A 16,600-nucleotide genomic window follows, 5' to 3' on the forward strand; every position below is an offset into this window, starting at 1 on the left:
GCAATTTGCCGGAATGCTGCGCTGTGTGAATGCAGAAGGAAGATTGCCGTAATAAGCGCGTGCACGTCTAGAACGTGCTGACGTGAGACGTCTGCTTTAGCCAATCACAACAGTCAGATGCATTTACGTCCGCGCGGTTTATGAGAATAAAAGCCTTTGAATATTTTTCCAGACGCATTTAGCTGCTAGAAGTTAGTCAGATCACGTTTATATGTTCTTCTTAATGCCAACTGTGCAAATAATCATCGATAAGATGCTTATGATAAGCCGTTGTTTGTTTACCTTCAAGCTTTGCGTGTGCCCATGAAACAGCCTGTGAGCGCCTGCACACGCACATATTATGAACATCTCGACATGCGAATATGATCCTGTGAAAGTTGTTTACAATATTGATCATCAAAAGAGTTTGTAATTTAGTCAAATGTTTACAAACACAAGCGCAGCCGTTTAAAGCTCATTTGTGGTGAATGATGTCAGAATTTACCGGTATTTTGGAATGGATGTGTGAATGCTCTTTTCCAGAAAATTTCCGTAACGTCCTCGCCTGTGTGAACAGCGCTTTTTTGAACATACCGGTAAAGTCGTTCCGTAAATTTTCCGGATATTTTCCTGTATCACTGTGTGAAAGGGGCTATTGTCTTAACTGATGCTCAACACACACACACACATCTGTTAATATATAAAAAAAAGTACACCAGTGTGTCCTGAACCTTTAAAGGCACTATATAAAAATAAATAATAATTATTGATATTTTCAGGTTTAATCAAGTAGAGTTTATTCAGTCACTGGAATTAACATAAGTTTAGCATCTATAAAATGTGGTAATAACAAATCAGGACTGCAGTGTCATGTTTTTTGCTGAGTGATTCCTCCATGAATTAGCATCTTCTTCTTCTGACTCCACGAGAGGCGTCTCAAATTCTACAATTTTACTGACTTTTTGAGGACGATGAGCGCTCACGAGGAGATATGGGATGCTCTTGGTTTCTGTTGCTGTGGAGTTCAGATCTGTCCGTCGGCTAGTGGCGAGCATGCAGCTCTCTGCTGTTGCCATGGCGATCTGATGTCTGACATTCACCGTGGAGCAGCAAGTGTCCACGCCAAAATGCACAGCCCAAAATAGATCAGATGTATTTTACGCGATTAGTCAGAGGGTTACCGCGCTCCTGCTGCTCAATCGCTCTTGTCGTATAGACAGTTGAAGTCAGAATTATCCGCCCCCCTTTTTATTTTAATATTTTATAATATACTGTATATATATATATATATATACTGTATATATATATTTATATATATATATATATATATATATATATATATATATATATATATATAATTTTTTTTTTTTTTTTTTTTAAATAAATAAAAATATATATAAAATATATATATTTTAATGTTTTATTATTTCCTAAATGATGTTGAACAGGTTCAGGAAATGTTCACAGTATGTCTGATAATATTTTTGCTTCTGGAGAAAGTCTGATTTGTTTTATTTCGGCTAGAATGAAAGCACTTATTAGTTTTTTAAACACCATTTTAAGGTCAATATTATTAGCCCCTTTAAGCTATATTTGTTTTCAGATAGAGAGTCTAAAGAACAAACCATCAATATCCTGCCTAGTTAATATAATTAAAACTATTATGATTAGAAATGTGTTGAAAAAATAAACATGGGGGCTAATAATTCATCGGGGCTAATAATTCCGACTTCACATGTAGATATGGTGTTTTGAAAGCCCCCAGACCTGACCGTGACTCAGTCCAACGCAGGTTATGTAACAAGATGTTTGACACATCATTAACGCTCGGCACTCTTTGGTCATTTTATAGCCAAAATATTTCACAGCTTGTTTATTAAGTTGTTCAACAGTCCTGAAAATAATCGATGTTGGTTGTAATACGTAACAAAGTAACTATTAAAGTAATTAAAAAGTAAAGTGAGGGACAACTTTTCATTTTAGGTCATGTTTAATTACAGTTACTCATACTTGCCCTGAATATGATAAATAAATCTAATAAACAGTTCTGTATTAATCAAGTCGCATAAGCTACTTTTATTTTCGTTTCTTAAGCAAAAATGAAATAGTTTGATTGTTATTTCTCGCGCATGGTAAAACATGATGGTAAACAACAGTGTTTTATGTTTTTATGCACAGGAAAGTTGACTCCACTTAAAAATGTAAGGTAACTTGCTCTTTTTTCCTCAACTTGTAAACTAAGTATACACTTGACTTTAAATTGTGCCTACTAAAAAAAGCTCTCAGCAAGTTGCATTACAATTTTAAGTTGAGTCCATTTTTTTATAGTTGCTTCTACGTTTTTTCAGGGACCGAGCACGGTGCGTAGGCCCTATTGGAATTGCTCTGTTTTTTTATTATTAATGTTATTATTATTATTATTATTATTATTATTATTATTATTTTATTGTTATTATTATTATTATTATTATTATTATTATTATTATTATTATTATTATTATCATTATTAGAATTGTTTTATTTTTATTATTAATTTATTATTATTATTATTGTTTTATTATTATTATTATTATTTTATTATTATAATTATTGTTATTGTTTTATTATTATTATTATTATTTTATTATTATCATTAATATTGTTATTATTATTATTATTTTATTATTACTTTATTATTATTGTTATTATTATTATTATTTTATTTTTATTATTATTATTTTATTATTATTATTATTTTGTTTTTATTATTATTATTTTATTATTATAATTTTTATTATTTTATTATTATATTATTATTATTATTATTATTATTATTATTATTATTTTATTATTATAATTATTGTTATTATCATTATTAGTATTGTTTTATTTTTATTATTATTATTATTATTATTATTTTATTATTATTAATATTATCATTATTAGTATTGTTTTATTTTTGTTATTATTATTATTATTATTATTTTATTATTATTATTATTATTATTGTTTTATTATTATTATTTTATTATTATCATTATTGTTATTGTTTTATTATTATTATTATTATTATCACTATTATTATTATTATTATTATTTTATTATTGTCATTATTATTGTTATTATTATTATTATTATTTTATTATTATTACTTTATTATTATTGTTATTATTATTATTATTATTATTTTATTATTATTATTATTATTTTATTTTTATTATTATTATTTTATTAATAATATTTTTATTATTTTATTATTATATTATCATTTTATTATTATTTATTTTTTTATAATTATTATTATATTATTATTATTATTATTATTATTATTATTATTATTCATTTTCTTGTCGGCTTAGTCCCTTTATTAATCCGGGGTCGCCACAGCGGAATGAACCGCCAACTTATCCAGCAAGTTTTTACGCAGCGGATGCCCTTCCAGCCGCAACCCATCTCTGGGAAACATCCACACACACACACACACACACATACACTACGGACAATTTAGCCGACCCAATTCACCTGTACCACATGTCTTTGGACTGTGGGGGAAACCGGAGCACCCGGAGGAAACCCACGCGAACGCAGGGAGAACATGCAAACTCCACACAGAAACGCCAACTGAGCCGAGGCTCGAACTAGAGATCTGCGCGGGACTAAATTTTGAATCCCGCTCCCGCCAGGTTTTAGCCCGAACTCGACTGCTCTCGCTTATATTAACAATTTGTTGTCCCGCTGCCCGACCCGCCCTGTTTTCTGCCTGCTGCGCCCGATCCCGCTAAAAAGCGGGGGAGAACAAAACTGAAAATCAACCAGCTATACACATATATAAACACACACACACAGCACCAAGCACACACAGACAAAGCTCTCTCTCTCTCATACGCGCGCGCACTAACACACACACAAGCACCAAGCAGACACACAGGCGTTTGCTGTTATATCAACTCAAAGGCTTGTAATACCATGTATCAAGTACCAATGTAATACCAAAAGGTTTTATATAAAGGTATATAAATACTGAGTCCCGCTAGCTCCGGGTCGCAGCGCACATTACTCTCGGGCCGATTCCGGCGTGGATGTGGCAGCGTCGGCTCGCTTGATTCGGCCTGGAATCGGGCAGTGAGTCCACAAGCATCCGGCCCGAGTCCGGCAGCCGGAGCCGGGCCGAGTGGTAAGTCTCCGGCAGGCGATAATTTAGCCGGAACTGGCCCGAGTGTAGTTTGCTATGTGGGAAAGCTCTCTCTCTCTCTCTCTCATTTGCGCGCGCGCACTAACATACACACACACAAGCACGAAGCATACACACAGGCAAAGCTCTCTCTCTCTCTCATTTGCATAGTAATATCTGCGACAGCCCGCTCCTGTCCCAAATTAAACCCTTTACCGACCGCTCCCGCGATTTATTCGTAAATTTATTCCCGCGCCGCAGAAATCTGGTCGGGTCCTGCGGCCGCGGGAATGCAGACCTCTAGCTCGAACCAGCAGCCCAGCGACCTTCTTGCTGTGAGGCGAACGTGCTACACACTGCGCCACTGCGTCGCCTTATTATTATTATTAATTGTTATTATTATTATTATTCCACCCCTAATCGGAGGAGTTTTGAGGGTCTAAACATGCTCGAAAACTCATGAAACTTTTGCGCACACACCAAACACGGTGTAAATGATCGGTTGATGGGTTTCAGAAGTGGGCATGGCAAAATGACTCGACAGCGCCAACTATAAACATTAAATGAACTAGCCCCCAAGCTACGAATCACACACGCATACGAAAATTGGCACACACTTCAAACACGCCAAAACATACAAAAAAGTCTCTTGGAGCAAAATCTCAAACCCAACAGGAAGTCGGATATTTTTAACTTCCTGCAGCAAAAAAGTGGCTTTTTTTTTTTTTTTTTGTTGCCATTTTCAGGCGTTGTACTATAACGAACTCCTCCTAGGGATTTTATCCGATCAACACCAAATTAGGTTTTGTCATCTAAAGGCCTTGGCGATGTTAAATTGAGAAGATCTAGAGTTTTCGTCGAAGGGCGTGTCCGTGGCGGCCTCGCAAACTTCGACCATTCGCCACGAAACAGGAGTTATTATGACTCAGCCACACAATGTCCGATCTGCCTGAAAATTCACATGGTTAATAAGATTCCTCTACTGATGGTATCTACATGCCAATCTAGAGTCACAGTTATAGCGCCACCTGCTGACAGGAGGAAGTTTGGCATAAATTGTGATTTTCTCAGGTTCTTTATATATATCGGCTTAAATTAATGTTGTTCGCTGTTCATCCTGAGGCCACCGGGTGGAGGTAAGCCAAGTGCGAGGTCCCTATCATCGCTGCTTGCAGCTTTAGTTTGTAATTGTTTTTTTTTTTTACCTCATGGAATATGCACGTTTAATTTAAAGCCATGTTTGAGTTCTTCATTAATCCCTCAAAGCATATAAGCCTACACCTTTTGTATTGTTCTATTGCACTGCTTACATCTACACACCTCTATTTCTACAGGAAGCAGGTCAGTTCAGGACTGGTGGATTATATCTGCTGCTGTTGTCATATGACTGTGTCCAGCAACTGCTGTCTCTTCCGACTGCCCCAAAACTAACCAGTTGATAGAATGGAAATAAAACTTGTGAGAAGCAGGAAGAGCCAGCCCGGATGGGATCTCTGATTGGCCAGATTTATTATCCCTCTGTTTATGGTTTGATTACTTAGACATACAGTTGAAGTCAGAAGTATTCGCCCCCCTTTGATTTTTTTTCTTCTTGTTTAAATATTTCCCAAACGATGTTGAACAGATTCAGGAAATGTTCACAGTATGTCTGATAATATTTTTTCTTCTGGAGAAAGTCTTATTTGTTTTATTTCAGCTAGAATGAAAGCAGTTTTTAATTTTTTAAACACCATTTTAAGGTAATATTAATCGCCCGTTTAAGCTATATTTTCTCGATAATCTACAGAACAAACCCTCATTTTACAATAACTTGCCTAATTACCCTAACCTGCCTAGTTAACCTAATTAACCTAGTTAAGCCTTTAAATGTCACTTTAAGCTGTATAGAAGCGTCTTGAAGAATATGGGAAAAATAAACAGAACACTGTAAACGATTTCTGTTGTTTTCACAGTATTATACTGCATTTCTCAACAGTTTCTTACTGTATAAGCTGTGCACAGTGTGTTACTGTATATATTGTTGTTTTCACAGTATAATAATGTATTTTCAACTTTTCTATACTGTGAACATGGTTAACAGTATGCTACTGTAGATTTTACAATGAATTTTGGGAAAAATCAGTTACTGTGTATCTAAATACAGTACTGCAAATGACCAAGAACAACTCCACACACACTATATATATTATGATTATTATGTTTATTTATTTTTGACAAATTATTTTGTGAAGTTAATAACCTAACCAGTTTCTTCAGACTGTTCAGTGCATTAAACCGTCCCTTGGTTTTCCATTTTTGGGTGCACTGCACCTTCATTTTATAAGGTAACATGGAAATATTAAATAATATTAAATAAACATAACTTTGTGCTAAACCAAAACGTAAATTGAAACAAAAATAATTGATTCACGTAACTAAAGACTGTTAAACACACAAAATGATTTCAAAGTCAGCTTAAATGTCAGAGTGACCAACCTGCTTTAGACGGATTCATAAATATTGGGCGCCCATTGGCCACCGTAGAGGTCACGTATCTCCGCATTTTCAAAACAACATTTTAAAATATGCATCATCTTTATAAATAAGGTACAGGCTTGAGTTTAAAACAACAACATTATCGCATGAAAAACTGTTAAAACTTTATTTTATAACACATTCATTATAGAGCCATCGAAGACAGGGGCATGTCTCAATAATGTCTAAGCCGATTAAAGCATGAGGTTTGCCGGATACATGAGTGATAAAGCGCCGTCATCCCCTGGAGGTCAGAATCTCCCCTATCGGCAAAGCACACTTAAAAGTAGTCATTATATCTATAAACAAACCACAGATTTGAGTTTGGAAGAACTACATTCTCGCATGAAAAACTGTTAAAACTTCATTTCGTGACATATTAAACGCAATATTTATGACACGATCTGGATTCTCTTCCGCCATTACTATTTGCTTATTGGTGTAAAATGAATTCTGGGAGAAAAAAAAAATATTAATTCTCAAAACACTTCAAGCGAACCTTATTCTTATTGTTAAAGTCAGATATATGTAATATTTTCGCTGGTAAAGTAAAAAAAAACAATATTACTATTTAATCAATATCACGTTTGCAATGGTTCGGTTCAGGACTCAAACGACACCGAATCGGATTGAACTGTTTGCTCGAGAATTATTTTATCACACGTGTTTACTAGCACATTCAGCAATATGTGTATAAATGTGTGTGGCCGAGTAGTATAACGATATAGTAATGATTCATTGTTGTGTCTTACAATAATATACGAAAAGGAATCAGTTTTAGGCGGATTCGACTCTTTACTGTTCTAAGGAGCCGATTTATTGAACCGAACAGAGTCGATTCGACATTCACCAGGCAAACGGCTATCCTAATTTGAAATCCACCTGTCGCCTTTTCCTCCAGTGAATTCATCCTCGGTAAGTGTTTAAAAGTCAAATTCTGTCCGTTAAAGTTTTGTTTTGTGTATATTTCTGTGTAGTGTGTGTGTAATTTAAAATAATTAACCAAGTTACTTTAGTTGTAAGTTAGGTTCTTATGTCACGTTATTCGACGCCAGACCGTGTTTGTAGTGTTTGCGAGGTATTAGATAACGTACAGTGAGTTTATATTGAGTGAGTTTTTGACCATAGTAACGTTAACGTTACCTGAAAAAAAAAACATAACTTTTTCTCAGTGTAACATTAACTGCATTTTCTATTTCAGCACAACACTGAGATGAAGGCAAAGTCACCATGAAAAGTTAAACGTTTAACGTTAAGGTAAGCTCTGGTCTTCATGTGGTCATTATGACTAAGTTATCATTATGGTTAGATTTGTTAACTGTAAGTTATTTGAACTAAACTCACAATGAAACAAGTCTAAACTGTTTTATTAAATTGAGCTGATAATAAAATTCAGTTCATGTCTTTTAAGTTAATGTTAATATTAACATAATTCATATTAATTGTCTATTTCTCACTGGTTAATGAGCTTATTGTATAACGTTAGTGTATCATTAATTGTACATTTTATTTTTGGTGTTCAGGTGTAGGGAATGATTTGTATACAAATTTATTTTAACCGCATACAGATTGGTATGGTTGTACCATAGATTTAGATTATTAAATGTTAAGTCTTATTTTACTCTTATCTTTACTCTATATTTCTTTTTTGCAGCTACAGCAATTGATGTTAAAAAGCTGATGCTACCAATCACTCCTCACTTGATTGTTCAAGGTAATGTTCATGTCTTCCTCATTTTGATTAGATTTTGAAATGTCAATTTGTTCACTGATTTGTTGTGAGGAGTTTTATGTACAACCTCTTTTTCTTCTTCCAGTAGCGACGCGGTGGCACAGTAGGTAGTGCTGTCGCCTCACAGCAAGAAGGTCGCTGGTTCGAGCCTCGGCTGGGTCAGTTGGCGTTTCTGTGTGGAGTTTGCATGTTCTCCCTGCGTTCGCGTGGGTTTTCTCCAGGTGCTCCGGTTTCCCCCACAGTCCAAAGACATGCGTTGCAGGTGAATTGGGTAAGTTAAACTGTCCGTAGTATATGAGTGTGAATGAGTGTGTGTGGATGTTTCCCAGAGATAGGTTGGGGCTAGAAGGTTATCTGCTGCATAAAACAAATGCTTTATAAGTTGGCGGTTCATTCCGCTGTGGTGACCCCAGATAAATAAAGGGACTAAGCCGAAAAGAAAATGAATTAATTAATAAAACAACCATGGCTAGGCTATTTGGCTATCAAATGCTGAGTAAATATTAGACACAGATTTTTTACCATAACTAGTCTTTGTGTTTATTAGCAATTTTACTGGCCGTGTTTGTTTTTTTCAAACAGCCTGGAAACTGTAAGCTTGGTTCAATATTGGTTTTTTTATGTCATAAGTTGAAGGGACAGTTCACCCAAAAATGAAAATAATAGCATCTTTGGCATCCTCCACTTGTTTCAAAATAGTTAGATTTTTTTTTGTTCCATTAAACATCAAACTCGTATATTTTTTTAAAGAAATTTGGTTAAAATATGGATGTCAATAGTTACAGGTTTCTAACATTCTTCAAAATATCTGCTTTAGTGTTCAACAGAAATTCTAACTGGTTAAAAACACATGGAGTAATGGTGGCAGAATAGTAAAATATCCTTTTAAATATTTTATTCTGAGACTTATTTATATGTGTCTTGTCTTTTGCCATATTGTCTTTTTAGCTCAGATTGTGATGGACCTGGAATGTGACACCAGTTACTCTTAAGTCAAGAACCAAATAAAGCATAGATGTGGAGCGATCTGCAGCTAAACTACCTGGAGGAAAGGAACCTTTAGGTAAAAACACCTGCTTTATTTAGATCTGAAGTATTTTATTTGGCATAGTGTATTATTTTTTTATTCTTATTCTAATTTTATTTTATGTATATACTGAATAGAAGCCATTTAAATTTCACAACAAATTATTGAATATAAAATATCATCTAGATGTCTTATTTTTCATTGTCTTAAACAGGGGTGCTCAACCCTGTTGCTGGAGATCGACCTTTCTGCAGAGTTTAGCTCCAACCCTGATCAAACATCAACTAACCAACTAAATAGTATCTGAAGGAGCACTTGGTAAATAAAGACAGGTGTTCTTGATCAAGGTTGCAGGTGAGCTCTGCGGAAAGGTAGATCTCCAGGAACAGGGTTGAACACCCCTGATCTAAATGCTCAAAAATGCTGTTTCAGAGGCGAGGTGGGATGTAGTTCAGAAATAGATTCATTAGGATCAATGCTGAAAGTAAACATTTACTTCTCTCTGTAGACCAAATATGCTTAGTATCCCTCACATTTTAATAAATTATTTATTTTGGTTACTTTTACATCTATATATGGGTAAGCAAGTATTTAATAAATAAAATTATTGTTTTTTTTTTTTGATTATTTAGATTTTTTTTTTTTTTACAGTGTGGGTGAACATACTACCTTGATGTCCAACAAAGACTGCACAAGAGCTCATTTGATGGCACATATTCTGTCCTGTCTACATCTCTGACGAAGTGCTTCGACATCAGTGAGTAATAAATCTTCATATTATCATGCATTCAGGATTTCTGTAAGCCTATCTTTAATGTTAGTTTGTAATCAGCAGTGACTGTTTTAAAAAATTTGGTATTTAAATTGATGCTGTGCACAGTAACGTCATGATGATTTAATTTGAGGAAATGTCACTGGAGAGGTGTTCGTAAAAAAAAAAAAATTGAACCAAATGATTTATTATTTATTAACTAATAAAGATTTATTTGTCTCACTGACATGCCATCACTGCATATTGAAATACAGTAATACAAATTGACCGCAAAATATTACCACAAACATTTCATGAAGTAGATCGCTTGACTACTCTACAGTTCTTTGCTCAACTTTAACACATTTTGTCGTGTCGCTGCGCCTCTCGGCAGATTTTGCCAAAAATGAATGCTTAGTGATCACTTAGTTTTATACGAACCAAATGTCAGCAACTCATCATTAGCATTATTTTAAAAATATCACCTACGGCTTTCATGTTCTCTAACGCAATCTTGTCTGTAAGTTAGAAGTGAATTTTCACATGTTAAAAGCTTAAAAGTACTTGATTAACATTAGTCACGTTAAATTAGATTATTTTATTTATTTATTTTAAATATGTAGCCTCTTAAGGTCAGAATGAACTGTGTTCACCCCTCTTAAATCGGTGGAAGCACTAGTAGTGTGATCATGGAATTAGATATTCAAGCTATACAGAGTCAGACATTATGTGAAGACTAGTTTATAGTTTATAGTTAAGACTAATTAATGACTAGTTTTGACTTGACGGATCTTTTCCCCATTAACGTTAGTGTAATTGTAAATTGACAACAAACTATTTTGCCAACAAAAATGATAAAAAAAAAACTGTGTTTATATATATAAAACACTAGTGCGGTGTTTGGTTTTTGAATGAATGAAATAATTTGAGGCATGATTAGTTTTTACTCCAGTGATTGATTTTGCTTGTCATTTTTGCAGGATCATCAGAAGTGCTGCTGCCCTTTTTCACTGTCCCTTTTCCTCATCATTTCCTGTCTTGTAGCAGTATTTTCACCTGTTTTTTAAATTTTAATACTTTTTGATACATTAATTGTTGAATGGTTTTAATTATCAATTGTTCATTAGTGTTCTGTTGCTGTGTTATATTGAATAATTGCTACTGTTTCAGTAGGGTTTACACAATAAACTTTTATTGTGAAGTTAAAGTTTCAGTTTCTTAATTTTTCTTGTATTTCTTGAACAGTTAAAATAATATTTGTGCAATTTTTGAAATTTTTTTGCTCATTGCTCATTATAAAGTAGCACTATTAAATACAATAAAATAACATTTAATAACTGTAAAATACTATACAGTAATAATGAAAGTAACGTTAAAATACCGTAGTTCTGCATGGTAAAAATGTACAGTAAAATACTGTTTTCAGTTTTGCAGTATGTGTATCACTACTGTAATTGGTGTTACAGTAAAAAAAGAAAACAGTAAAATGATGTATTACATTTTACAGTAAATCTAATACTAATGTAATTAGTATTACAGTAATGTTACTGTTTTATGAAATACAGCAGCTACCGGATAATTGTTGCCAGTAACTTACTGTTAATTTAACAAGAAATCGTTTACAGTGAAGGGCTATTAATTCTGACTTCAATTGAGTTCCTAATTGATTCATATATTTTGGTCTAAACTGTTGTCTATGGCTATCACTTGATTATAATCCCCAGAGTAAAGGTCCATTCACAAGAAAAACAGTATCAATATAATGATAAATATATATTTGTGTCTGCATTTGACGAACAATATAAGGGTCTGGTTGTCTCATGTGCTGTGGTTTCCAAGGTGTGAAAAACAAAAGCTGCTGTGAACACTTGCCATATCCCATAGCTATTAGCATTTCTGCAGTGTCCTCGGCCATTTTGAGCCTGCGAGCATTTTAAATTTAATGAATTTGATTGGCTGACAGGGTTTTATCGATCATCAGCTGTGAAAAAATCAATATGAAACTGATATCAGTGACATTGCTCTGTATCTTTATAGTTGTGGTTCTTTTACACTGTGAATGATTTTATTGTTATCTTTATCGCTATCATGCTAGGCGTTAGCGGGCAAGGAAATAGACAATAGCCCCTTTCACACATACAGACCTTTCCGGAAAATTAACGGCAATTTCCCGGAAAGGTTGTATGTGTGAACAGGTCCTTTTTGAAAATACCGGTAAATTCGTTCTGGTTATTTTCCGGAAAGAGAAGTTGTAACGTTACCGGTAATTTGCCGGAATGCTGCGCTGTGTGAATGCAGAAGGACGATTGCCGTAATAAGCGCGTGCACATCTAGAACGGGCTGACGTGAGACGTCTGCTTTAGCCAATCAGAACAGTCAGACGCATTTACGTCCGCGCAGTTTATGAGAATAAAAGCCTTTGAATATTATCCCAGACGCATTTAGCTGCTAGAAGTTAGTCAGATCACGTTTATATGTTCATCTTAATGCCAACTGTATAAATAATCATCGATGAGATGCTTATGATAAGCTGTTGTTTGTTTACCTTCAAGTTTTGCGTGTGTCTGTGAAACAGCCTGTGAGCGCCTGCACACGCACATATTATGAACATCTCGACATGCGAAAGTGATCCTGCGAAAGTTGTTCACAATATTGATTATCCACAGAGTTTGTCATTTAGTCAAATGTTTACAAATACAAGCGCAGCCGTTTAAGGCTCATCTGTGGTGAATGATGTCAGAATTTACCGGTATTTTGGAATGGATGTGTGAATGCTCTTTTCCGGAAAATTTCCGTAACGTCCTCGCCTGTGTGAACAGCGCTTTTTTGAATATACCGGTAAAGTCGTTCCGGAAATTTTCCAGAAATTTACCGGTATCACTGTGTGAAAGCGGCTAATATGTTAACACTTTTTATTATATATTTTTTTTTTAAAAATGCTTGATCGGGCCTTTAAAAAGTTTAAGAGTGAAGTGTTAATGTTGTGGTGTCGGACTAACACCAATGGTGTAAAGAGCAGCTGAGCAGGTGTAATTTTTAAAAGTCTGACCTTATTAACACTGATTTAGTCAGAATTATTCGCCCCCCTGTTTATTTTTTCCCCAATTTCTGTTTAGCGGAGAGCAGATTTCTTCAGCACATTTCTAATCGTAATATTTTTAATAACTCATCTCTAATAACTGATTTATTTTATTATTGCCATGATGACAGTAAATAATATTAGACTAGATATTCTTCAAGACGCTTCTATACAGCTTAAAGTGACATTTAAAGGCTTAATTAGGTTAATTAGGTTAACTAGGCAGGTTAGGGTCATTAGGCAAGTTAATGTATAACGATGGTTTGTTCTGTAGACCATCGAATAAAAATATAGCTTAAAGGGGCTAATAATATTGACCTTAAAATGGTGTTAAAAAAATTAAAAACTGCTTTTATTCTAGTCGAAATAAAACAAATAAGACTTTCTCCAGAAGGAAAAATATTATCAGACATACTATGAAGATTTCCTGAATCTGTTCAACATCGTTTGGGAAATATTTAAAAAAGACAAAAAATTAAAAGGGGGCTAATAATTCTGACTTCAACTGTATATAAGTCCTGGATATTTTACACTTCAGTCAGCTTAATATACTCTTCTCGCTGACGCCATTTTACTTCACTTACCATGCGGAGTGACTGAACGATGTATTTTTAACTAAGATTATGGAAAATAATTATTAACTGGAGAGGTTTTAAGGATAAGTGATTTATTTACAACTTACATCAGGGTGGACCAGTCACAGTCGGCTTTCATTACTGTATAAATTAAAGTTAGCTATTTAAAATGTAGATTGTGTCAAAGCAGCCGAACACAGACTAAGAAAAGTGTTCAATTTGATCCTGTTTATGTTAAAATAAAGTCATTTTTGTAACGAAGCGGATGTTTTAGAGCATTTAAAATGAAAGTAATGGATGAAAATAAACAGCGGTAATCAAATAAACTTACCCAATGCACTCAAAGATGATGTTTGACGTTTGTTCAAACTACTTATTTAAAATGAGCTCAACACAATTCTTGAGTGTTTTTGGATAAATTCATTGTTTTATGTTCAATCCACTTATATTGGTAAAAAGTAATGTTAACTTAATTCCTTCAAGTTGTCACAACACAAATAGATTGTGTGGAACCCAGCATTTTTCACTGTAATTAATGCTAACTTGCTAATTCATGAAACATGCTATCAACAGGCTAATTAATGTTAGAAAAATGCTAGCGTAATGCTAATTCATACTAGAACCATCCCAATTTATGTTAGCAACTGCCCAGCAACCACACAAACACCTTAGCAGAAGCATAGCAACACCTAAGCAACCACCTAGCAACACCTTAGATACAGCCTAGCAACCACCTAGCAACTACTTAGCAACACCCTAGCAACCCCCTGGCAACACCTTAGCAATGACCTAACACAGCCTTAGCAACCACAAAGCAATGCCTTAGCAACCGCCTAGCAACCACTAAGAACACCATAGCAACCACCCTAGCAAAAATCTAGAATACCATAGCAACCGCCTAGCAAAACCTTAGCAACTACCTAGCAACCACTCAGAACACAATAGCAAGCACGTAGCAAAACAACCAATTTACACTTTTTAGTGAAATATAGGTGTCCTAATAGTGTTTTTAGCAGTGTGGGACACATATACGACTGCCAACAGCTCAAAAAATGTGTTTTGGTGTTTCGTGACCCTTTAACAACTGCCTAGCAACACCTTAGCAACTACCAAGCAACATCTTAGCAACCGCCTAGCAACCACCTAGCAACATTGTAGCACCCACCTAGCAACCACCTACCAACGCCTTAGCAACCACTTAGAACACCCTAGAAATTGCCTAGCAACACCTTAGTAACCGCTTAGCAACACCTTAGCAACCACCTAGCAACCTCCAAGCAACCACTTAGAACACCCTAGCAACCATCTAGCAACAACCTAGAAACACCATAGCAACCGCATAGCAACCCCCTAGCAACCACTTAGAACACCCTAGCGACCATCTAGCAACACCTTAGCCTTAGCAATGACCTAGATCACCTTAGCAACTGCCTAGCAACACCTAGACCATGCCTTAACAACCACCTCGCAACGCCTTAGCAACTGCCTAGCAGCCACACAGAACACCCTAGCAACAGCCTAGCAACCACCCAGAACACCTTGGCAATTGTCTAGCAACACCTTAACAACCAGTCAAAACACTCAAAGAACCACCTTGCAACCACTTGCTAAGCAATTGCTAACATAAATTAGCATGGTTCTAGTATGAATTAGCATGTTGCTAGCTTGTTTCTAGCATAAATTAGCATGTTATTAGCATGGTTCTAGTATGAATTAGCATGTTGCTAGCATGTTTCCAGTATAAACTAGCATGTCGTTAGCATGGATTTATTATGAATTAGCATGTTGCTAGTATGATCAGTTTGCCGTCAGTGTGTCTAATGTAAAGTCAATGGCAGTTTTTTTGCAATTGAACTCGGACAGTTGCTAGGGTGCTGTTAGTGGTTGCTAGGGTGTAGCTAGTAAGTTAAAAGGCCATCAGTAATTGGCAGATTGGTTAAATGAGTTAAATGAGTCTGTATGACAGTGTGGCACAAAGTTTTGAGCTCACAAAGTTTGGTCCAATGTTAAGTCAATGGGACTTTTCAGAATTTTCCGGGTCAGTGTTCGGTAAACTGTAAGTCAGACCAGTTGGGAAAGATGGCAGCTTAATTCAGCATAGTGTGGAGGTTAAGAGTTTGGTGGTTGTAGTATGAATGGTCTAGGAGGAGATGCGTATACAAATTAGTCTCAGAAGATGAAGACGAAAGACGGAAGAAGTATTTAAGACTTTTCCCGCTCATTTTAAATACGTAGTTTGAACAGGCAGCAGAAAGTATTTGTTTTGAGTGTGTCTCCGGGCCACCGCGAGCCCCCTCCAGGAGAAACGTCACCACTGCGCACTTAATCACCTGACCAGCTCGCCGTGACGCCACAGAGCTGAACGCCATTATACTGATGGCAGATCTTCATCAGGAGTGAAACAGAGTTTACCAGGAGAAATCAGCGAGGATTTAGCGCGAAGCCTGGATCGCTGGCTCTTTTGTGCGTTCGTCGCCGTCTTTTGTAGATCTCTATGGCTGCCGTGAGAGGTTAGAGGCTCGAATCAGGCTTTGTTTTTCTTCCGTCGGGCGAGAGTTTGGCCATGGCGGCGGCTGGAGGGAAGACGTACTCGTTCAAGGTGGTGCTGCTGGGCGAGGGTTGCGTCGGGAAAACATCCCTGGTGCTGCGATACTGCGAGAACAAATTCAACGACAAACACATCACCACGCTTCAGGTGAGACAGCTCCATGGCATACTGTAATCCCAGGCGATTATATACATGTGTGAGCCTGGCGTTTGTGGCTTCACCGCCGATATCTCTGTCAATAATAG

General features: G+C 35.6%; 1 protein-coding gene and 1 long non-coding RNA gene across 2 annotated transcripts in view; both read left to right on the forward strand.

Moving 5' to 3' along the window:
• The first annotated feature begins 8,465 nt into the window (after window positions 1-8,465).
• On the forward strand, window positions 8,466-11,360 carry LOC148682551 (uncharacterized). The gene is made up of 4 exons (XR_015942889.1): window positions 8,466-8,646; window positions 9,324-9,438; window positions 10,054-10,159; window positions 11,134-11,360. It is a non-coding gene; the product is annotated as an uncharacterized LOC148682551 (long non-coding RNA).
• Window positions 11,361-16,159: 4,799 nt separating this feature from the next.
• Window positions 16,160-16,600, forward strand: part of rab21 (RAB21, member RAS oncogene family) — a 31,501-nt gene continuing 31,060 nt past the window's right edge. The window contains 1 exon segment of the mRNA NM_001076665.2: window positions 16,160-16,502. Within this exon segment, the coding sequence (NP_001070133.1) occupies window positions 16,371-16,502 (132 nt within the window). The 5' untranslated portion in view covers window positions 16,160-16,370.

The sequence above is a fragment of the Danio rerio genome, chromosome 4 (genome assembly GCF_052040795.2).
Source record: "Danio rerio strain M-AB ecotype USA chromosome 4, GRCz13ab, whole genome shotgun sequence".
Classification (NCBI taxonomy): Eukaryota; Metazoa; Chordata; class Actinopteri; order Cypriniformes; family Danionidae; genus Danio; species Danio rerio.